This window comes from Pelobates fuscus, chromosome 5 (assembly GCF_036172605.1).
Source record: "Pelobates fuscus isolate aPelFus1 chromosome 5, aPelFus1.pri, whole genome shotgun sequence".
Lineage (NCBI taxonomy): Eukaryota > Metazoa > Chordata > Amphibia > Anura > Pelobatidae > Pelobates > Pelobates fuscus.
The window spans coordinates 58395159-58420934 of record NC_086321.1 but is presented as its reverse complement, the minus strand read 5'-3'; the positions used below and the strand labels follow the sequence as shown (position 1 = coordinate 58420934).

Here is a 25776-nt window from a genome sequence, read left to right as displayed (position 1 = left end):
GAGTTTAACAAGGCACACACACACACACACACTCTCCCTCTCTCTCTCTTTCTTTCTCAAATCTATTATGAAACATCAGGTAAGTGTCAAATGATTCACTGTTTGTACCCTAACTGGGGGATGGCGCCAGTGGACCTAGGGCAGCATAACCACCACAGCAGGGGTTCTTAGAGTGCACCTATATATTTAAAAGAAAAACTACCACAACAAGAGGACATAGTCTTAAATTAGAGGGACAAAGGTTTAAAAATAATATCAGGAAGTATTGCTTTACTGAGAGGGTAGTGGATGCATGGAATAGCCTTCCAGCTGAAGTGGTAGAGGTTAACACAGTAAAGGAGTTTAAGCATGCATGGGATAGGCATAAGGCTATCCTAACTATAAGATAAGGCCAGGGACTAATGAAAGTATATAGAAAATTGGGCAGACTAGATGGGCCGAATGGTTCTTATCTGCCGTCACATTCTATGTTTTTTTAACCTATAAATAATATAGGTATATTGACATTGAAATCAGGAGAAGAAAAACAACCTTGTGATAGTTCAAATTCCAACTGCATTTTATAGAGTTCATCTTCAACTCAAAGTGCACCTGTCACACAGTTTACATTTTATTACACAATAGATAGTGCAATTAGATTTATACATTGTGGAAGTCAGGTACAATGTTATTCCTGTATTTAATGTGTAGCCTTTACTATTATGCTACTGACTGCACAAGTGCAATAACTGAAGCCGATGGAATGTATCCATTTGCTCCATAACTATTCGGTCCATAATAAAGATTTTACTAGTGATATATAGAGGCAACATTCTTACGGTCTAAGCCAGGGTTTGATGACATATATGGTATATGTTCCAAGTTTGGGATTGCAGGCTTAATTGCAAGCAGTCTCAACTGTTTTCACCTTTCACAGTTTAACAAAATGAGTATTACAACACGGTACCTTAGTTGGGCAATAATAACATCTATACTCCTTGTGAAAGCTACACACATCCTTAATAGTTACATAAGAAAATTAGGCAATTCGTACAATGCTCAGCAATTGGTTACATGAATGTACTATGTAGGTGAGACGTCTATATCATCAGAGTATACACTTACTTGCAACAAGACAAAAACAGAAAAGGAGGCACTAAAATCTACAGTGTTTTGACACTAAATGGTAATCTTGTTCACTGCAAACAAAAAATTAATTTGTCTTAGAAAACAAAATTTACTCAAGTGGACAGAAATATGTCCACGTGATATTTCGGTTCAGAAGAATTTCATACATGCAATTGTTTCGGGAAAAATTATTTGGGTGATCTAAAAAGGTGTGAAAATGGGTCAAAAGACAAATTCACCTGCTTTTTAAATCACAGAAGAAATAATCAATGCAGTAAAAAAAAGTATTTTTATCTATTTATATATTATGTATTTATTACATATCATTAAATAACATATTTTTCCACTGCTCCTCTTTTTTCCCCTCAATATTCGTATTCACCACTTTTCACTTTATCTGTGAATGCAGTAAACATTTAGTGGCTGTTCCTTAACTATCGATCATTTTTCCCCATCAATCAACTAGGCTTTTGGCGCCATAGGTAAAACTCAGAATCATGAGTCAAACAAAACTTTTTTTTTCGTGATACTTTCCTAAAGCGACTCAGAGTTACAAACTTTGGAAGACACATATTTCGCCCAAAATTCTGACAAATTACAGTTTGTCTGAAATGGAATGCTCATGTCATGTCACATGTCTCATGTGTCCCATTGTGCAGCACTACGGAACCTAATGTCGCTATATAAATAATAACATAATAATAATGTGAGATAATATGATGATTAATACAGCCACGCTCAGAATTCTTCCAATTAGGTTATTCTGGCCTAAATTAAAAAAAAAATGTAACTCCCCCCATGATTTATCAGAAATCAAGATTTGCAATATTTCCTGATTTGGAAGTATTCATATAAACATAAAACGTGTACACATTCCACAATGTCTGCAGTTAATCCAAAGTCAATGTACAGTTTTTAAGCAAAATACAGGTGTGGAACTGCACTCATTCCCAGGTAATATGTATCCGGGTGCAACCAGGCCAGTCCCAGTACCAGGAACTAAACATTTGATAAGGAAAAAATAGATGGTCCAGGCACTGCAAGATACAAAATAGGTACATTTATTGAACCCACTGCCATTCACAACGCTTGGACCAACTGTGAGTGGCAGTGGGTTCAATAAATTTACCTATTTTGTATCTTGGATTGCCTGGACCATCTTCTATTTTTTCCTTATCAAATGTTCAGTTTTTATCCATAATGAAATTTTAACAACTAAATACCTTGTGTGAATAATGCTGGTCCACAATCCTCGCCAACCCAAAGTCCCCAATCTTCAAGACAAGGTCTTCTGTACTGATGAATATGTTGGCTGGTTTCAGATCCCTGTGGAGAACATTGGCTGAATGAATATACTTCAGGCCCCGAAGCAACTGGTACATAAATAGTTTAGCGTGATCCTCACTCAGGGGACCTTGTTCCAACAGCCTTGCCAGGTCGGTCTCCATGTGCTCCTGCACAATATACACCACATTGTATTTTAGAATATCTCCTTCTAGATCAGCTCCTCTTGGACCCAAAACTGCATGGACCTTCACAATGTTATCATGGTTAAGTCGGCGGATGATCTTGATCTCTCTCAAGGCATGTTTCATGCTGCGCGCATCCCCAATAGTGATTTTTTTGACAGCAACTTTCCTTGAGTTTTTGTTATCGGTGGCAGACAAGACCAATCCATTGACCCCAAAACCCAAGGGCTTAAAATCCACAAAATGGCTCCCTAAGTCGTAGCCATACATGTTGGCAATATAATCACACTTTTCTGCCATTTCAATATAAAAATGTGTAGTCGTATGTAAAAACAACATAAAATAAAAAAAAATAAAAAAATACAATCACAGCTTGTGTGGCTACTGCAGCCAACCTACAGGAGATACATTTTCCTTTTGAGCTATTACCCAAAGCAAGAAAAGCCCAAAGCTCCAATTATGAACAGGCTTCCAAAGATGTAGAAAAGAGTCATTAAAAAAATAGTGAATTTTTACATATAGAAAGAAGCTATTTTTTTTCCAAAAATGCCACTAGTATTTTAATCTACTCGTATGAAAAAAACAAAACAAAAGGAAATGTGATCCTCTCTTTCTTCTAACTGCAGTATTCCTGTTTCTGTTGGTCTGCTTTGTACAGTGAACCATTTAAACCAGTTTCTGCTCTTGTAACCATTTTACTGACAGGTAAGACTTGACGTCAGTTTACGAGTCGTTACACAACAAACCCACTTCGTATCCCATTTATTATCTTCATGCACATACCTCTGCATTTATTGATTGCAAGGACCTGTGTGATTAATCTTAGCAAAGCAGTCCATTAATTCCTAGAGAGCCACCTGTATTGCAGTCATGATTAACCAGATCTTTATCGGAGTAGAACAAACCTTAACTCTCGCCAACTCTTATTACAATCCATGATTTACTTGATCAGTCAGCTTCATGAAAGATCTTTCTGAGCGGAGCCTATTCCTTGTTGGTGTAGTTCAATCAAGCACTCTGCTGATGGCACTTCTTTAGCCGAAATAATGTATCCTTGATCTTTACAGTTCGAGGTGTCTGTGACTCTCAGCTGTTTCGCATTGTCGTGCAGACAGTTTCTCCTGCTACACTTTTATCATTGGTTCTGAAAGCAAGGACAAGATTGATTGAGATGATAAGAATAATAAATGTTTGCAAGTTATGTCAATTCTTGCTGTTAAAGGTTAACATGAAAATTACGTGTGAAGGTGATTGACCTTTGATAATTCATTAGCCATACTCGCCTATTCTAAAGCATTCCTGAAGCGGCAGCAAACACTTGTTCGCAATACAGTTTCGCAATTGGAGAACTATCATAAACTTGCCGCTTTAAGAATAAACTACATAATGGTCAATGTTGATTGTTTTAGAAGAAATTTTTAATCAATGAGTTGCAGGGAGTTGAAAACTGATAAAATTTAGGCTAACATAACTGATTTGAAAACTCCAACTCCAAGTTAATACTACTGTCACAGCCTGTAACTTTTTGCCTACATTTTGCATTTCAATTTTGAATTACTACAATTGGGGTGTTAATAAAAAAAATAAAAAAAAAGATAATTAATAACAGATTTATGCCCAACTACCAAGTTTTTAAGGTGATAAAAAAAAAATACTTTTTTAATAAAATGTGCAAAAACATTTGTAGATTATTTTTATTCATGAGAATAATATTAAAAAAAAAAGGTTATGGGTAAGAAAAAAACACCATAATTGGGAGCCTGCACACTAAATTCAGATTTTTAGGTAAAGGAAATCTTGACGCTGCATAAATTGGGTGGAATTATTATGAGCAGCTTTGATAGATAAAATTCCAGTTACCTGTCTGATAATGCAGGTGCAGTACGGTATCCTTATGTGGGACTTCCATAATTAAGGGTACCAATTAGGGACTTATCTACTAAGAAACTGAAATAGCAAAATTAAACAAAGCAATTTTTCTTAATTTTGATCTTTCAGCTGTGTTTAGAAGATAGCTTCCTAATTTGGTACCCTCATATTGGATTACCATATTTAACCCCTTAAGGACCAAACTTCTGGAATAAAAGGGAATCATGACATGTCACACGTGTCATGTGTCCTTAAGGGGTTAAGGATACCAAATTAGGGAGCTGTCTGCTAAACAGCCCTAGTTTGGTATTCTTTGGAATAATGGGAATACTGGTGTCTGAATTTTGAAAAACAAACAAAATTGTTTTGAACGATAATTTTCAAATTTTGGACAGACCGGAATTTGAAAAATAATAAATTGAAATGAAACAAAATGCATTTTTTGCACGTGCACATGTAGAGTTTTCATAACTATAATTAACAACAAGAAAAAAAATACAAGGCTTAGAGATTGAATACAGCTATTTCTTATAGCCATTGAATTCCCTCCGGGATTTTGAATGTGGAGCAGTATTTTAAATAGAAAGACTTCTCTTGTGTACCCACTGACCCGCTTTCCCCAAGAAACAGAATTAAATCACTCACTCACAAACTACATTTACACGTGCACACAAATGAAATGGCTAGCTCATTTGGCATGATTTTACGTGGTTATCTTAATATTTCAAATGGCAATGGGGGACACCTTTGTATAAAGGAAAGGGTCTGCAGGGGTGGTTAGAGGTTATTACTGAGAAGATTTAGATTTACAGGGAAATGTCAATGACTGGCATGGACATAGATAAGAAGGGTACACATGTGCACACAGAGAAGAATGACCCTGGTACGCTCATAGAGGAAGATGCTCTTGGAATCCACAAAGAGCAGGATGGTCTTGGGATGCGTATAGAAAGAGGTACCCCAGGTATAGACACACATAGAAGGGTGCAGTGGTGTATTTTGGATTTGTGCTGCCCTAGGCACGACTAAATTCGGGCACCCCCAAAATCTAAATTTCACCCCCCCAAATTCATTTCAAGGCCACTTTTTTTGACTGACTGACACATGCCCTCATTGATAAATGCACTGATATACACTCACTGACAGATACACAGTCATTGGCACACACATTCAGTCATAAGCACACACTGTTTAACCAACACACACTTTCACTAACAGACACACACTGACACACCCACTCACTGACAGGCACACACTCTCAGATACACATAAAATGACATACACACACTGACACACACTCACAGGCACACCTATTCTCCCTGAAAGACACACACACTTTCACTCACTCACAGACACACACTGACAGCTACACTCACTCACTCACTCACTCACTCACAGTAAGGTGGACAGCCCCAGAACACAAGGCAAGTGAGGCATTTGTTTGGGAGCTTGGGTGGCATTTTTTGGCACCCCCCCTGAAAGTGCCGCCCTAGGCAAATGCCTTGTTTGCCTTGTGGTAAATACACCCCTGGAAGGGTGTACCTAGTGTACACACAGAAGAGCTTAGCCCTGGTAAAAATGTAGATGGTGCCCATACTGTGCATGAGCTGACCCTTATATGTACAATGAACAAAAAACTGTGTCAATCATGTATTGGAAAAACTATACAGTTTATAACCTGTTAGGACAAGAGCAGGTTTAAAATCAGATACAGGATGAACAAAAACTCGGGACTGCCCCCATAAATCCAAAGCAGTTGTTCGGTATATAAGCTTGCCAGAACAGTTTTGATCTGCAACACAAGAAATATCTTATGCAAGGAAACAAGGAAAAACACACAGACAAATGATTCATAACCCTTGGCAGCACAAGACAGATAAAAATTACATAAAGGAGTGTGAATGTCCAGATTTTATGAAGGAGACATCCAGCCAGGAAAAAAATCGATGAGAATACTGGCCGCTCATGAGCCAGAGGCAGGCAGTGTTTGCTTCCTACAGAGAGTGTCTCTGCCTGCCTGCATGACGGGGTTTGTTTAGACATATTGTAAGCAGATACAATCAATACAACAGACAACATAACAGAGGTAATGGAATGGCTGGTACAGAAAGCAATTGGGGTCATAGTCATCCACACCATAACAACTACATGCTGCAGTTATCATTACCCAGCGGCCAATGTTCCCAGCTGGTGACCAGTAAGCTACCGCTGTTTAGAAGTGTAGTCACCAGTGACGTCTGCAGGGAATTGACTCTATCTTTGTAGGATTCCGCGGTTTCACTGGCTCCTCCATAGACCTAAATAATGTACTCTCACTGAAGTGCTAGGAGCAGAAGAGGACTGGCCAGAAGAAGTTAAGGACACCCAAGAGGTACAGGTTCAGGTAAGGTAAATTCACTTTTGCCTGCCCCCCTGCCCCCCCCCCCCCAGCCTCTGGATCCCCAGTAGGGATGGAACCATCGGGGGTCTTAGCAAATTATGCTAAATCCCCAGGCAGTTGGTTTAAGGGGATAGGGGCACTTCACCCATACTATTTCAATTAGATGAAGAGGTCTGGGTGCCTATAGTGTCTCTTTAAATCACGATTGTCCTACAAAATGCATGGCACTTGGGAAGTATGACTATCAGACTCTAGAGTAAAACATTTTTCTTCTGTGTTCTTCAAATTGATCTTCTTCAAATTGTTTTCCAAAACACACACGACACCTCGGGAATATTTTGCCACAGGTGAAAATGAAAAAAACATATTACATCTGAAACATAAAATATTTTATTGAAAGAACAGGGTGGGAGTGGTGCACGTGGGGGTGAAGGGGTTTGAGATGTTTCTTTTTAAAAATTCAGTCAGCCAACTCCTGTAATGTATGAGAAAATAAAATATAACAAACTGCAAATTACCTGTAGCAATATTTGTTCAGCAATATTGACTAATTAATTGTTTCTTCCATAGAGGAAATTAGAAGAATGTTGCCCCCTCCTCTATAATTTAACATATACATTTTTGTGCCGGGAATAGAATAAAGAAACCACATATGCCGATAACACTTTATCAATAAAAAGGTAGATGTATACATATACATAGATTTTTTTTATTTGTTAAATTAGTATAAACCATTATATCATACTGTTTATGTTTTTCTTCATGGAATTTTTACATTTAGTCAGAGGAGTGCTAATATGAGGGCAGGGGACAACTTGATGTCCAGGCCACTAGTACAGGAGAGGATTGATGGCTGCTGTCTGTATCAAAGCAGAATCATGGACTTTATATATATTTTAGTCTCAATATCGGGCTATTATTTGCTAAATTTAACCAGCCCTCCCCTGCATACTCACTCTCCTTCTATCCATCTTCTCCTATCAGAGTTATCTCACCATAACTCTGCCCCTCCTCTATCTACAGCACACCATACTTACTGGGTGTCATTGGGGTGACAAGCAATAATTAAATGTTAGCAGACAGCATTCAATCAAATGTTTTATTTTATTGGACACGTTTAAAAATAAGTACCTTGTTCAAATATTTCCTATATAAGTTTCTTTTTTTTTTTTTTAGTATTAACCTATTGATAATTAATATAAATTATTATTATTATTGGCATTTATATAGCATCAACAAATTCCGTAGCACTTTAGAATATTACAGGAGGGGGAGATTTAACTATAAATAGGACAATTACAAAAATTTACAGGAACAATACAGGAATACAAAATTTACAGGAACAAAATTTACAGGTCAAAGAGGACCCTGCTCAAACAAGCTTATAGACTAGAGGAGGAGGGGTATAAAACACAATAGGACAGGAGATAACAATCAGAGTGGGAGTGAAGCAGACCTGGAGGAGAGAGACAGGTATGTGAGGTAGAGGATTGGGGTAATGCATCCTTGAACTAAGACTGTTAAACTAATTCTGTGGCTTAGCTAAGTCGGCAAGGTTCCATGCACATATCTAGGAAATCTTAAGCATGGAACCAAAAGTGGGGACAATTTTGAAAGGGTGGAGTCTACAATATACAAAAACAGTAGGGTTAGAGAAACAAAACAGAGGAGATATCGAAACAGATGCCCATTGGATGGTACACTTCAGGCTTCCTAGGTCCCATGGACCAGGACCTTCTTTATTGGTGGGCACCCAGGCCCAGTTACTCCTGGGGGGCCCAAATCAGCTGCTCTGGTTTTTTCTATGGGCCCTCCATGTGCTTGCACGCTAAGGAGGTCCATCGGGTGGCCAATGCACTCAGTGGGCATTTGTCAGCAGGGCCCTTGCTTTTCTGCAGAATGTGAGTGACAGCCACAAGTTACTTCCTCCCAGAGAAGACAGAGCCATGCGGAACAGAGGACCAGGGTGTGAGGAGGGGGCTGGAAAGCCAGACCCCCAACTCCCAAAAGCCTCAGGCACCACACTGGACCTCAGGGAATCCACCCTCCAGCAAAAGGTAGGAAACTGGAGGGTAGGTTTACAGATGTAAATGTTGCATGTGTCAGTATGTATGTGTGTGTCAGTATCTATGTAAGTGTGTGTGTGTCACTATGTCTGTCATTGTATGTGTGTGTCAGTATGTTTGTCAGTGTCTCTGTGTGTATGTGTCTCTGTGTGTGTGTCAGTATGTCTGTCAGTGTGTGTGTCAGAGTGTGTGTCAGAGTGTGTGTGTCTGTCTTTCAGTGTGTGTCTGTCAGCATGTCTGTCAGTGTCTGTGTGTCAGTATGACTGTCAATGTATGTGTCTGTGTGTCAGTATGTCTGTCAGTGTATGTGTCTGTCAGAAGATGTCTGTATGTCAGCATGTCTGGCAGTACATGTATTTGTGTATCTGTATGTTGTCAGTATGAGTATCTGCATGTGTGTCAGTGTTTGTATCTGTGTAATTGCATGTGTTCAGGTGGTGTATCTGTTTGCCTGTATGTGTATTGCTGTGTCTGTATTTGCATCAGTCTGTGTGTCTGTATCTGCATCAGTCTGTGTGTCTGTATCTGCATGTGTGTATATGTGTCTGTATATCTCCATGTGTGTGTATACCTGTGAATATGCATGTGTTTCAGTGTGTGTGGGTATGTGTATCATAGTGTGTGTATGTGTATATGTGCATAAATCTCAACATTCAAACGCTAACACCACATACAAACAAGCCCCTACATTCACACAAGCATACTCCAAAGAAAAATAAGTTTACATTCAAACAAATACTGCTCAGTACTAAACACAATTCTGCAAGCATGGGAAAATGGGAGAGCCCTAGCTGTCAAAGCATAGTTGGAGTTGCACAATAGATAAGGATCTACCTTTTGGCCAACTTTGCAATGGTTGGGGGAAAAACAATTCTCACACCAGGCCCTTTCTACTTTAGTGCTTTGGGGTGGATGGCGTGATTGCATGCCAGGAAGGGGACAGGGTGCAGGGGGCCCAAGCAAACAGTTGCCCAGGGTCCAATCAGTACTAAAGACGGCCCTGCCATGGACCCAGGACTTGATAAAGGCATGTGGACAGACATTATAACACCAGCATTAATCAGATGATTATCTGTGCTTCTCAGCCAAAATTATGAAATCCTGCCCAACTCCTACGTCCCCAAGCAATGCAATGGTTATTTACAGCACATATGCACTCCCTGTCGGATCAGCCTTGACTAGAAGTGCTTGTTTATGACGTTGCCTCTGACTGAAGACCAGCTTTCTGCTCCTGCAACCACTGAAACCTGCGCTCATTATATATGGCTTTTTGTTTCGTACCACAATGCAATTTTTAGTTTTCGATAACTACATTTAAATGTATTCTGAAGGTTGTGGTAAGAATATGGGCAGATTGAATCTGACAATTAGCCATATTTCCAGTCAAATGTTTTCAATGCTACACTGTGATTAAACATCGAGGTTACCCCAAATTAGATCGTTTGAATGGTTTTCACAATGTAATGATTTCAGTCAGGCCACGGTGGTTCTCTTGACTGTTGGTCTGAAACACTGCAGCATTTTGTTCGCAATCAATAGCAATAGTCTCATAATCACATTAGTACATTGCAAATGAAGCAATGTTCTTGCAGTTTTGCTCAAGGAAACACTAATGAAATCACATCACATAATTAGGAGGAGGAAGTTGTAGCACTTACACGGCACCCTCGATGAACAAGCGTTGCCTGGCACATGAATTATGCAATACTTAGACTTAATTACATTGGCAGTTTCTATACATAAATTACATATTGTTCCTGGAGATTATTCTCTTCCTTTTTATTCCCCATGCTGATCTGAATGTGAATTTACAGGAAACAATAGAGAAAGCGCAACCGTAACCCCTTAAGGACCAAACTACTGGAATAAAAGGGAATCATGACATGTCACACATGTCATGTGTCCTTAACCCCTTAAGGACCAAACTTCTGGAATAAAAGGGAATCATGACATGTCACACACGTCATGTGTCCTTAAGGGGTTAAGGGGTTAAAGGGACACTCCATGCACCAAGACCACGTTTACACATTTCAAAGCCCTGGGCCTAAATAATTATGCTTATGTTTATTTGAATGCTCAATTGTATATAATGCTTTAATGCTTACTTGGGTTCCATGGACTACTCGGATTCTCGTTGCCGCCATTCATTGGTGTTCTATCTAAAGTAGAAATTCCCCTTGCAAGAGACGCTGTCAGCTATTTAATTATGTCCAAACATAGGTAAAAATTACATAATTAGCATGAAGTAAGAACTTCTCTGCTAGTACTATAAAAAAGAAGGACAGACCAGATATGCCAAGGAGACCCAAGCAAGTGTGTGGTTAAGATGCTTAGACTGTCCCTTTAATGTTCTTGTGGATGATGAAACAGACAGCATCACAACATAATACGAACACTTTGCACTTTACACAATTGAACTAGGATAAAACACATACCAGGACGTGGTATTCACCAGGAAAGAAATCAGCTGAAATCTTGTCACCCATCCATACCCACCAGGACTGACCAGTATCTGATGTAGGCACAGGTCAGATCCCATAACTTCTCCACTGCAGAAAGATGACTTGGTACTAGGGTCATGTATATATTAAAGCAAGATGAACAAAATAAAGATACCTCCTTCTTTTAAATGTATTTCATACAATCCGTGCAGCAACAGAACTATGCGCCATTACAGTGTTCTCCATAATTGCAGCCCACACTTTGCGATCACCAGGAAGGGCAGTCTGTCCACTTACATTACATCACTGGGCAGATATATGAGAGACTTGATAAAGTGTGACACAAAACACGTAGAGCACCATGGCTCTGCCATTTTGTTTTGTCTTCTCCACTGTATGTCTAACTAAAGGATTTAATTGAAGAAGATAATAAAAAAATTTCTACTTTTGTGAGCAGTGGTTGGAATATTGTTGGGGTCACCACATCTCATACTTTTAGTACTAGGGTTGTCATAATCTTCTTCCACAAAACTATGAAAAACTATGACATAGGTATTCCCCCGGAGACAACTGAGTCTCTCCTCTGTATTCCAATACCTCAGTTGTTTCTCCCCTATATCCCAATCTCCCAATTGTGTTTCTCTTCTGTAACACAGGTATGTCTCTCCTCTGTTCCTTAGTTGTGTATCTCCCTTTTATCCCATCCACCAGTTTTTTGTTATATTTATCCTAGCCTTTCGTTGTGTTTCTCCTCTATACCTCTGTCACCCGGTTATGTCTCTCTCCTGTAACTCAGTTCCCAGCTCTCTCAAATGTATCCCATTCCTCCAGTTGCAGAGATACGCAGATGACACGTCCTTGCTGTGGGTAGGCCTCCCTTTTCTGGAGTCATACAATTCATGGTATACTAATTCATGGTACAAACAGGGGCGTATTAGCCGCGAGGCAAACAAGGCATTTGCCTTGGGCGGCATTTTCCAGGGGGCGGCAAAAAAAGCCGCCCCCCAAATGCCCAAGGCAAATGTCTTGTTAGCCTTGCGGCTAACAGACATGCCGGATGGGCTGCTGGGCGATCGGGCGGCACTGCCTGCCTGGCTGGCTGGCTGGCGGGCGGGCGGCGAGGGAGCACTTCCCCTGAGCTGTCTGCTCAGCTCCCTCGCCAGCCGCAGAGTGAGGCTGGGAGGCGGAGCCGGAATATGACGTCATATTCCGGCTCCCAGCCTCACTCTGAGGCGCGCGAGGGAGCTGAGCAGACAGCTCAGGGGAAGTGCTCCCTCGCCAGCCGGCCGCCGGCCCGCCCGCCAGGCAGTGCCGCCCGATCGCCCAGCAGCCACTGGACCACCAGGGAGGAAGAGACCCCCCCCCTCCCCAGCATTCCCAAAGGTAAGGAGGCTGGGGGGGGGTGTTAAATAAAAAATAAATGTGTTAAAAATAAATAAAAAAAAATGTGTTAAAAAAAAATAAAAAAAAATGTGTTAAAAATAAATTTAAAAAAATGTGTTAAAAATAAAATGTGTGTCAGTGTGTGTGTCTGTTAGTGTTTGTGTCTGTTAGTGTGTGCCAGTGTGTGTGTCTGTTAGTGTTTGTGTCTGTTAGTGTCTGTTAGTGTGTGTGTGTGTCTGTTAGTGTGTGTTTGCCTGTGAGTGTGTGTGTATGTTAGTGAGTGTGTGTGTCTGCTAGTGAGTGTGTGTCTGTTAGTGTGTGTCTGTTAGTGAGTGTGTTTGTCTGTTACTGAGTGTGAGTGAGTCTGTTAGTGTGTGTGTGTTTCTGTTAGCTAGTGTATGCGTATCTGTCAGTGAATGTGTGTGTATTTAGAATGCGGGGCGGGGGGAAAGGTTGGGTGGGGGTGGCGCGGGGGGAGGGGGCCTAGGGCAGCACAAAACCAGGATACACCACTGGGTACAAAAGGTATACAGTTATCACCTCTGAAAGATATCGTTAGAGGTTACGGCTTGGATTGACATCAGTGCACCGATGACATTCAGGACTATGTCACCTTCTCAATGCCCTCAGCGATAGAGGAAAGCACCAGCTGCCTCACAGATCTTGCCACTTTGATCATTGATAACTGGCTTAAATGTAACCCAGATAAGACTGAGTGTATGCTTGTTGGCTCAGCCACCTGTCTGCAACCAGTGTGATCAACTTGGTTTATAAATGGGGTTCAACTGACCTCAGTATAAGTATGAAGGGTGGAGTCCATCTTGGCGGCAGTTTAAACTTGTGCAAGCATCAGCATTGTCAGTACTGGGCAATACTATCTACACCCATTATTACTCACACCAGACCTCAAATCACTGATTCTTGTATTCATCTCAAGCCTATTATGCAAATGCACTGTGTAACGGATCGCCTGGCACCCCGACTTGGTACCTCCGTTAATGGATGCTCCTAGTGCTTCCTGAGGACTCCAAGCACTCTGGCAGACACCACAATCACCGAATCCGAGAAACCTTTAAATTCTCCCAAGCATATGAATGCTGTAGACCATTGAATAGGAACCATACGAATAGGCTTGTACTCCTAGCAGTCAACTGGAACAGCATACAATAAATCCTTCCCCCAATAATGAGACGACACATCACTTTGAGGGTAAAACAGGAACTCTGGACTGGCTCATCCAGCCTGGCTTTTATTACACTAATCCACATACAGGCCACACCCAGGGGGAGGCATAAAATAACCAATCACCTACATGGTTCAGCCCACACATCCCCTCCCCTCAGATAACATTAAACTCAATTATCCGGTACACTTTTTCAGCCAAGTTCTGGATGTACCCCAAAACCCGGGGGTACACCTTTAAATCCAGCATCGCTGGATAGCCCTTATTCAGGGGGACAACATATTCAAAATTCAAGTAATTCGGATGAATGGTTCGTGAGATATGGGGTTCCAAAGATTTGACCGACCGCATGGGTAAAGTATCCGAAAACAGTTCCATGCATTTTGGCCCTGCGGTCGGTCACAAACAAGGGAATGAAAACAGGCGAATTGCCTGTGTTATAGAGCCTGGAGAGGGTTTGAATGAATTCCCTTGATTATGGGGCTCTTTCTACCGAACGGCGGGTCATTCGGTAGTTTCCATACGAATTTCTGGAAGTATGGAGGTCTCAGCGGTGTTTGCCTAGTCAAGTGTCCGATTTTAGTTCCAGACACTCGACGGCAAAACACCGCTGTTCGGTAGTTTAAGATGGCCGCCGCCACGTGTTTGTTTCCCGAATGGCGGCCACCCAGAGGACAAAGACCACACTGCACTGATTGCCAATTACCTGTTTGCAACATTGTTGCAAACGGTAATTGGAGGCACACTCATTCCTGGGTGGTCTGGTTGTTCGGTAGTTTCACTCAATATACTGAATGGAGTGATTCTACCGAACAATCAGAATGCTGCATACAAATCACCCAGGATAAACTTAACACATCTATAAATACATATATAATATTACAGGCAGTACACTTGAATATGCTTCACAATCTTAAAGGGACAGTAGTCCCAAAAGTCCCAATATGTCCATAGATGCTGTTAAAAGGGCCAGTAGCAGCAATATACAGTACAATATGCCCCAAATAACCCAGGGGCCATAGTCAGTAGGTAGGAGGCTAGCAAACAGGCTTCTCCAGGGCCCAGTGGCGAGGTTGGTTTCGCCACACACTGTACACAGGTCTTCACAAGATCTTAATACTAACTCAACAATGAGATTGAGAATACAGTTTAAAGGTGTTTTAATTACATACAATGCGAGGGATGGTCTAGAACCCTTAGTCACAAGTTTGCCTACAGGGAACATAGTGGTCACTCAATCTGAAAAACCCAGCCATCCCTTATTCTTCCACCAAGATTTCACCCCATGCACAGTACTGTGTCCCATCTGAAGCCCCGTCTTCCCTTAAGTCCAAACCCTTGTGTTCTTCCTTTACCATATTCTCCTCCTAACTGTCCCTGACTCAAAGCTATGCTTTATATTAGTAATTGATCTTGATGACCTCTTCAATGAGGACCATTATGATGATGATGATGATGATGGTGATTAAATGTATATTTATTTTCACCCAGTCTGAATGACTGGTCTGGGTGCCATGTCCCTGTCCATTTAACCCTGAAATGTAAAACATTTTTATAACTAGCTTTTTTATTGTAGGGTTGAATTCACCTTTAGTGGCTGTTACTTGGTCACGTGATGTGGAATCTATTGGGAAGAATAAACAGTGGTCCAGGCACTCAAGGTGGAACCAAAATATGAAGATTTATTGCAGCAAAAAAGAGCAACGTATAGACCTAATCAATGTTTATTTCCAAGCTGGAATTCATTAAATACAAAACGTTGCCTATGGGGACACTTGAATGTTGTGCAGCTCTTTCCCTCCATGTACATTAGGTCACCAAAGCTCCTCTACGAGGAGCACTGTATTGAACCATTTACAAAGGATAGGACAGATTAGACAGCTCCCCCCACTCTTACTTGCAGAGCCAAGCAAAGGGAGAGAAAGAGCTATCAATCGACCTGGTATGTTTGAGAAAAAATAAAGCAATATATAATATAGAGATATGCCTATAGTTAAGTCCAAGTAACTAGGTATCTAAAGGTTACACACAACAATATTAGAAACACTAGCAAGATATGTATCCTGGCATAAACAGTAAAAACTGTAACTTTATTTGAGCAGACTAGAGAAAGGATACATTAGGCAGTGTCTAATAAATGTTGGTGAAAACAACTGCGAAATTCCCAGTGGATATGTCTGAACACCAGAGGGTAGGAATTAAAGCATAAAAAATGCTATACTGTGTAAATATCCCTGTTCGGTGTCCACATAGGAGAAACGAAGGGAAAAACGTAGTAGATTAGATACCTTTGAATCTTACAGAGGTTGGACAGTTAGGTAAAGAGGGACAGAGTTGCACAGTGATAAAAAGGACATCGAGTGCCCATTGTACAAAGGCTTAACAGGATAGTTGTGGGGTACCCACAAAAAGGGTATAAATGCTTTCTGGAGATTAATGGGATTTAAATTACACTTGAGAGATTAGGCTTTGGGATCAATAGTGCTAAAGAATGGTATTTTTCCTGGAAGTCTTAGAACAATGAGTAGCAATGAGTATCTTATCAGCAAAGAACACTAACATACCGGCTCCAGTTGATAATAGTGGGAGTTGCGAAAACGATTGAAAAGGACAAAGCTAAATTTTTTTAATCAATAGTAAATCAATGGTGAAGGTAAAAAGTTCAGCGACTTCACCGAGATCAATTATGAAAGTCTGAGCACGCCGCACGCGTATTAGATGGCCAAGATTAGTGGCTGTATTTTTTTTTGTAAGGTCCAGTTATACAAACTAAATAAAGGGAATAGAACTACATAAGACACAATATTATTGTCCGTCAGTGTTCACAAGTTATTAATGGAACGCTTCAAATACCATAACCACTGAAGCCCACTGCCCTGCACGGGAAAGCAGGAGTTTCTGGGCTCCAGAGAAGGAAGTGACTGGCAACCATAACCACTACAAGCTATATTGGAGTGCTCCTTTCACAAACTAAAAATTGTGATGAATTGAAAAGGTAACAAATTAAAGGTCAAATTTGTGGGATTTGAATAATTCTTAAATTCAGCTATTTTGACCTACAATTTGCAAGATCCTAGTCAATTCTCCAGAGTACTAAATAATATATATTGCGTGCATTTGAGCGCTGAGCTGATCTTTACTCCATCAAGAATGACAGGACTGGCTATTCTCACTCATTTCACTACCTAAATAGCTTTGTTTTAAAAAATAATGGAGAATATTTTTGGAATTTGGGACACGTAGACAGCATAGAAATGTAGGATCAAGCAGCAATTTTGTAAATAGAAAAGGTAGTGTTTACATTACTGCCTAGGAATGCCTCTAGTGGTAGTCACTCAGATGGCCATTAGAGGTGCTTCCTGGGTTAGTGCTGCACAAGGTGGTGCAGCACTGACGTTCAGCGTCTCCACACTCTGCATTGAGGTGATGAAAGTTCCTCAAAAATTTGCATTGCTTCAATGCATCTCTACGAGGAGATGCTGATTGGTGCAGAGCGGAATCCTGTGGGAAAACATTGGATTGGCTGCGATCATCACGTTGATTGATCTCAACCAAGAAGGTGGAGTGGGGGCAAGGTCAGTCGCGAGGAGATCCAATGCTCGCTGGAAGAAGGGTAAGTAAACAGAAAGAATATTATCAGCAAAGCCTTGTTATCAGAATACATACAAACAGAATACATGCTCCTGCTGATAATAGTGGGAGTGTTGAAAAGGACAAAGCCCTGCTGACATGGGGGCCGGGGCATAAATATTGCTGTTAGAACTATAGTGTCAGGAATACATGTGTTCCTTTAAAGAGTAAACTATTCTGCCTATAGGTATTTGTAAGTCAGACAGCATTTTGGGGGGACACAGTTTACTAAGAATGTTACCAGGATCATGTACAAAAACGGTATTTATACCATATACTGCAGGTACAGTTACTATGCTTATACCAAGCATCTATACGACACACACTGCACAGTAGCCCTGCAGCGTTCTTTGGGCCCTCTATCCCCCACTCAGGCAGCTAAAATGCATACATTACAGTCTGAGTTTATTGGAAGTCAATGTAAGTGTCATATAAAAGTTACATAAAAATGGCAATTACTGGTGTTTTTATCTAATCAGCTACGCCAGTATAGAAAACTCTCCGGCTAAGTTGAAAGACTCCAACAGAGATGCATAGAACTGGCAATGGCGATTTCTAAGTATTAGATAGACTAGCAGTTTACAAACATAAATAGAAAAAAATTATGCGAATCCTTATGTGTGCCCTGGGCAGGTACAGTGCTAACAAAGGACAAGCGGGTTAGCTAAATACTTGGGATAGCAGCTGTTAAACTGTCAAGAAAGACAGAATGTCAAAATGTTAACCCGTGTGCCAAATAATTCTACCCAGAAACACAAATGTAAACCAAAATTAAATTGATAGGTGTCCCAGTGAGTTATTGCAGTCTAATGAATCACATGTAACACACCATTTAAAACCCTATATAGCTATCCATACATATAATCTAACAAATATTATATATTAATCATTTTTTGGTAAAATGTGATGGATGCAGGAGTTCTGTGGCTTAAAATAATTGTCTACGTTAAAGGGCCAGATTTACACATGCAAGTTCATTTACATCCATTAGATTTCGCAGGCGATATTATTTTACTGTGCGGAATATGTTGGAGCTATATATATACAATTGTAATTGGACTTCCAAAAGCACCTTTTATACCTGAAATATGATTGCGCGTCCTAGAATCCGGCAAGCATCCCAGCTGCTACACTGTAACTAGGACACTAGCTCAGTAATATTTCAGAATGATAAGTTGATATGATAAATGCTTTTGCAAGTACAGTAAAACAATCTCACTGTCGAAATCTAATGAAGGAAAAAGAACTCCAGGATTGGCGGTTTTGGTTTGAAGAGTTGGACTCAAAACATTTGAAGCTTGCAGATATAATTGCCCTGCAAGTTTGAATCCTTTATGCTGTTAAATCGTTCGTGCTGCAGCTGTCAAGCCATGTTCATATTTGTCACAGAGAAAAGCGCTAGTAAATCTACCGTATGAAATGTGGAAACGTGAGAAACTCTTTTACTGCTTACACTAATTTCTAAAATACTAATAAATATCAGCACTAACTAAAAGGGACACTATAGTCACCGAAACAACTTTAACTTAATGAAGCAGTTTTGGTGTATAGGCCCGGTGATCTCACTGTTCAATTTTCTGCCACTTAGGAGTTAGATGACTTTTGAAGCTGTCCATGCAGCCTGCAAGGGGAAGAATTTGACATCTGTTGTCAGCGTGCAGTGCCTGCTGACAACATATATAATGAATGCACTGAACCGATATCAGGCAGCCCGTAACAGAATTATGGGCTGCCTAAGCCACATGTGCTGAGTGCAACCTGCCCCTCACACATAATTGCCAATAAATCTCAGGATTCAAGTTAAAACACTACACATACTACAACCATGACCACTTTAGATGACTGAAGTGGTCATGGTGGTTGGAGTAACCCTTTTGGCTAAAGTTGTTTTGGTTACTATAGTGTCCCTTTAGGTGCTGACCTACTGCTCAATTATGTGAGACACTAGGAAGAAGATCACAGTAGGCGCGGTGTCATCACAACCTCGAATGATTGAACATCCATATGTAACTGCATCTGCATCCCCAGCAAGTAAGAATTGAATTTTTAAGCAGGATAAGCAGATACTGAGACCTTCCGATATAAAATTATAGGAAGGAAAGGCAAAGGGGGCAGGATTGCTAAATAATTTTAAACGAAAATCTGCAAGTGATATTTTTTATAGAATTAATAAGAAATTATACCATAGAAACTGGTAATCGTCATAACGAAAATTCAAACTAAATCAAACCACTGTGTGTTTACTGTGTCCACAACCCCAGGCTCCGTTAAGTGACTGGAGAGATGGAATATTTTTGCGCAGTTGGTATAAATAGATTTCTAAAAACCTGCTGGAGGAAGTGCATGATATATTATGCTTAACATTGGTATGTGGTTCGGGGAGGCTCATGTGCTGTATAATCTCACCATGAGACGCAACAAGCAGATATGGAAAAAAACAGAGAAGCACAATAAAAATTAGAATATGCCAAGTACCTCGGTGAGCAGAACATTTACTGAAGATGTATAAACAGTATCACTCATGGCTTCCCAAGGAAACTTCCTAAAAAGGTTGTAGCCCCATTTTTGTTTGAGCTACTCCAGCATTCTGTCGTGGTACAAGATGGTATAGCACATCCTGCGCTTAAACTTCATGATTCTTAAAGTGGCAATGTCACTGCTGAGTTTTTTTATTAAAAAGAAAATAGAAATTAAAATATTCAATTATATTCAGTAAAAATCCAATGCAGTCTAAAGAAATATGGAAATACGGACTACGCTATTTTGTGTGCGGCAGATAAGTGCAAAACATGGCAAAAACTGGCTCTTTAATTGGCTCTACTTGCTATTTCCCATCAGCTATTACTCATGGAATGGCACTATCACACACAATATGATATAATACTGCAATAAGAACTGCACGTCTGCCCTTAGAGACACAACTATGTAGTGTTCTTGTAATTTGAGGGGGAGGGAGTTGGGGGGGGGGGGGGGGTGATGAGAGTTAATATGGTTAAGGGAGATGCAGAGCTTGCAATTCATGATATAGAGGCTTTTATTGAACAGTTTGATGGCAACATATGAAATGAGCCTCTTACATGGATTTCCACTAAAGTCAGCATTGATGAGAATTAGAAATGGATTTTAAATTTCATACCAAAACAGCTTAATTGGAGGCATAGTTAAAGTGGAGAATTTTTCAGATTCAGCTATTTTTGCCTTAAATGTAATATTGACTTTGAATTCCCAACATTATGCACTTTACTAAATAACCTTTTAAGAGTTTCCACACAATCTACCATAGACCTACCATACAGTGGCGTAACTAGAAAACCACTGGATCACGGTGCGAAAAAAGTCCTGGGCCCCTTCATGTGTCTAATTCCCTCCCCCTCAGCCCTTTCATGTGTCTCATTTCCTCCCCCCCAGCCCTTTAATGTGTCTCATTTCCTCCCCCCCAGCCCTTTCATGTGTCTCATTCCCTCCCCCAGCCCCTCCATGTATCTCATCCCCCCCTCCCCCCCAGGCTTTTACATGTATCTTGTTCCCTACACCACCCAGTCTCTCCATGTGTCTTATTTCCCCTCCATGTGTCTTATTTCCTCTCCATTTCTCATTTCCCACCAACCCCTCCATATTCCTCATTCCCTCCCCCCAGCCCCTCCAGGTGTCTCCTACCATCCCCCCAGCCCCTCCACGTGTCTCCTTCCATCCCTGCACCCTTGGTAGGTATGCCACTGCTCAAGTAGACTCAACTGCAAGAAGCCAAAGAAAGGAAGAAGGCAAAAACAGAACTCTGGGTATGTATATCTTGCCCTATTCACCACAATGCAACAGGCATCCCACTGCAGGACCTATGAGCCGCATCTGGTCACACATGACCTAGTTTCACTAGTCATTGTAGATAAAGCACAATTTTATTGAAGTTGTTATAGTGCCTACAGTCCTGACCCCCCTCTCCTTCCACCCAAAACTCTTTAGTTCTCTAATTAGAGGGTTTGGAAGTGGGGCTTCAATCCATGCTTCAAACCCCTCTGGGTATGGAATATTACTTCCCGACTCTCATATCGTAACATAGTGTGACATAACGCACACATGTGTAGTGCCATTACAGTCGGCCATATAGAATCATTGTATTCAATGATTCTCTATGGCAGAAGCTTAGACGCAACGCGCAAGCACCTCCAGGATGAAGCAACCAGAATAGGAGGTAGCGGAAGCATCAAGGGAGACTCGGCACTGGAGAAAAGGTAAGTAATTCATTGGATTTTAATTCATTTACTTTGTTTTTATTTGACACGTGGGGAGGAACCTAACTGAAAAGGAGCGTCAGACTGTAACGTTAGGAATACAAATAAGCGTTCATAAAGCTAGTGTTCCTTTAACCCTGCAATGTAAACACTGCCGTTTAAACAATAGGGGCCACTCCTCTCAGACCACTTCACTGAGATTAAGGGTCTGGTTGACTTTAAGGGTCCTTTAAGGAATCGAGTGGAAGAACCACTGATGTGCAGCAGCCACGAAACAGGGGATTATTTTATCCACCTGTTAGTTTTGAGTTTTCATACATACACATGAATTTTAAAGATCTCTTTAATTTATTACAATGACATTACATGAGTCTTCGTTTAGATTTTGTGCTTAATTGTGAATGTGGGATAATGCTGTACGTGTAGATATCATCACCCACAAGAGTTATTATCATGTCTGGAAGCTAAAAGAAGTGAATCAGCTTCTTATTATACAATGAAATCAATGTCTTAAAAAATACATCTTTTTATGAGACTTGACAAGTAAAGTGCTTTTATTCCTCCCACTGCAGAACAATTTGATTATTAAGCTCTGCAGTCCCAGCATTAAATATGTGTAGGATTCCAGGCATCAGAATGTTAAATCTTTAAACTTTAAAAGAAAAACATTTTCAAGCAAATGTGTTTACGGGTTTTGTTTTTTAACATTTCTACCAACCCCCCTTCCTTATTAAATCTTGAAATCCTCTCCAATTTGCCTTCTTTCCCACTGTTAGCATAATCCACTGTCTCTTCACATGGAAATCAAATAAATTTAAAAGATGCCCACCTGTAAACTTCCTGCACTCACTGCATATGCACAGGCATACCGCTGCAGGGGTGACTTCTATTCAGAGCGGACAGGAGCTCAGCCAATCAGGAGACTCTCATTCTATTCCATGGGTTTATTAGATATTAGAAGTTCCATTCATCACACACCACTAATGCGATCAGTTTATGGACTGCCCTGTTCAAAGTTTTGTAGTACACGGAAAGGGGCATTTTCATGTTATTTTGGTTCATAGATCAAAAAAGAAGTAACCAATAGATGGGGAAAAAAAGAACGAACAGTAAAAAAAAATCTATATTTAAATAATTATGTGTTTATTAAATATATACTATATAAACATATGGTTATTTTTAATGCTCCTTTATTCCATGTTTCGCTTGTTTCATATGATGATTTGAGTCATGGAATTCAGACGAATCGCCAATCGCCTGAAATTCGGATGAAAGGTGAGTCGTTTGAAACCGAACGCACAGTTTGAAATGTAATCTCAGAATTAGTTAACATTGCCTGTCCAGCGTCACAGGTAGCCCTAATTTTGCATTGGGACAAATAACAGCAATTTAGACGGGTGAGCTTGAATGTAAGATGTGCTCCAGATAACATAACCAGAGAATTCTAGTGTTCTTTTAACTGTAGCTTTCTTTTCACCCTTCTTGTTTTCTTAGTATCTTTTCTCTTATTCATCTTTCCTCCAATTTTTTCTCTTCCTTATTTTAATAGTAATCCACCTGCCTTTTCATAAACGTACAACTACAGAGCATTGGAACTTGTCAACTTTGTACTCTGGCACAATGTTCTTATCTTTGTTTTGTACTGTTGCCTGTACTTAATAGATCACTTCAACCACCATGACCACTTCAGTTACTTGAGTTGCATCCCCCGGCACACGTGGACTTCCCGTCTGCCTAGAATCAATTTCCTCTGTCCCACCCTCCTACTTCCTTTCATTGCTGAAATAGTTTTTGGGTTTTATTTAAATCCACTCCCTCAATGCGCTCTGAGCCAGTGAGATGGTCCAATCAAATGCTTGGAACTAAAGAGGGCAGGGATGACATCGGACAGAGGCTTGGAGAGCAGAGCTGGGAGCTTTGTCTAATGCTTGATTGAGGCTAGTTTAAAGTCTTTTTTTTTTAGGTTTTAAAGTGGGGGACCTACTTATTAATAGAAATAAAAAATTGGTGAGAGCACACTGAATATGTTTATAAAATTACACACACATGTAATTTTACCAGAAATAGGATGAAAGCTAAAAAAACAGAATAATGGACCACAGTGAAATCTGTATATATAATATTTAAAACAGATTAAAACAAATAGGTCTCACTCACATATTGCTGAGCCTATTATAGTGGGCTCGGACTTTCAGCGCTGTGGAATAAATTTGGTTGCGGAGATCAAGTGCTGGGACCAGATATATGGAAATTCCACTGGATACTAAATCTCCCCTTCGGATTGCCAGAAAGCAAAAAAAGAAGGCAGGTAAAAAGTAACCAGAAAAAACGTTTATTACACTATAAAAAATATATGGATAAAATAAAGATCTCGAATAGCCAACCGCACGTTTATTTCTATTTGTATTCACTGTATTTTGTGTGGTTTGGGTGACCTACACTAGGTGATTGTAGCATTTTAGTTCTTTTTAACCTTTTATACCTATTGCTTTTCACCTAGTTATTAATGCCCATTAGGGCATCGCAATTTTAAAACTAAGAGGTGTCTTAAAAAGGGAATAACCCTTCAAATAAAGAAAAGGTGGGTTGTACATCTATAATTTGGTAAACAAGGGCAAGGGGTAGGTAAATACCTACACTGCTTTGGAAACCTAGTACTTAAGTCAAACCTGGTACCTCTGGGGTAGATCTGGAAAGTTATCAGGTACAAATGCAAAGTATTTTGGAACTCTATACTCCTCTGTGAGTCTGAAGGACGTTGTTACATAATAAGAGCATAATGGGAAAGGTTACCGAGCCCAGCACTAAGTAAAACTGGCGGTTTCATTTGCAGTTGACCTTGGAGTAGATTAGAGGTCAATTTAATCTTCACTAGCTATGGAGCTGAAGTAATATTGCATTCGGTTTTACATCAGTCATTCCAATTTAATTAATTCCTTGAAGAGACATCTAAGGGCAAAGTTTATGTATGTGTTGATCAACCTTTAATGAAGGTTTTAACTTCCAACATCCAACAGAGAACACAGCATAATTTTGATAGTGAGCATAACAATACAATATACTAAAACATTTATAGACAACGTGCAGAGCTATTTCATCCCACGCCAGCAATATGAGTGAGAAATATAAATGTCAATGTGACACCTGGGGAAGTCTCTTCGCTACACATTGAACTGACAGCTGGCTTTGGCTAGCTTGAGCAAAAATAGCCAATTTTTTATTTTTTTTTAATGGTTAAAGTGTTCTTAACTTAGCTATGTTGTTTTAGAACTTCCACAATCCACTGTTTACTAACCCCACTATTTACAAACTACTGTGAAATAGAGAAGGTTCAACATTATGAATAAATGTGCCTGAGCCAAAGATATGAAAAGAAACTATAGGCACCATAACTGCTTCACCTCATTAAAATGGTTATAATGTCTGTGTGACGAACTGAACCTCGTCACGGGTGCTTGGAGGGGCCTGCTCGTCAGCCTCTTGCCAAAATACTACGGGCCAAGTCAACAACTGTAAAGACCCATATTTTATTCCCTCTGGTTCCCCTGGTTCGGCACTTTCCATAGAACCGAATGCTAGCTCCCTGGCTGCTGTTCGCATGCACCAAAACCGAGAATAGACTTCAGGGGAACTTAATGCCCTGGAACTATTTTCGGCATGAAGACTTCACGGTTCCTGGTCGGTCCCCCGGCGGCACTTAGCCGCGATTCTATGGAACTGTTTTGGGCATGGGACCATGCGTGTGGTCGGTAAAAACTATGACTTACAGGAAATTCCTAAACCCCTGAACTGATCTGGGTGATTTTTGGATATGTTGGTCACCCAGATCAGGGCTATCAAGGGATGTAACTTTTGTGGGGATTTTATGTGTTTTAAAGTATTTTGGGGATTTTGTAAAAATGTGTGTTTTTTGTGTTTGGAGGTAATTGAGTCTAGTATAGTGCTTGACTCAATTATCTCCTGAGCAAAGGGGAAGGCTTACTGTATTGTATAACAGCGCGTCAGGGCCCCCTGAGATG

At 40.3% G+C, this 25776-nt stretch overlaps 1 protein-coding gene across 2 annotated transcripts in view; it reads right to left on the bottom strand.

Annotated features, from left to right (window-relative positions):
• The window catches only part of MAPK4 (mitogen-activated protein kinase 4), a 126454-nt gene that overhangs the window by 68709 nt on the left and 31969 nt on the right, over positions 1 to 25776 (bottom strand). The window contains exon 2 of one of the 2 annotated variants that reach the window (XM_063453891.1): positions 2331 to 3720. The exons of the other annotated variant lie outside the window; for it this stretch is intronic. Within the exon in view, the coding sequence (XP_063309961.1) occupies positions 2331 to 2915 (585 nt within the window). The 5' untranslated portion in view covers positions 2916 to 3720. The remainder of the gene's footprint in view (positions 1 to 2330; positions 3721 to 25776) is intronic. 2 annotated transcript variants of the gene reach the window in all.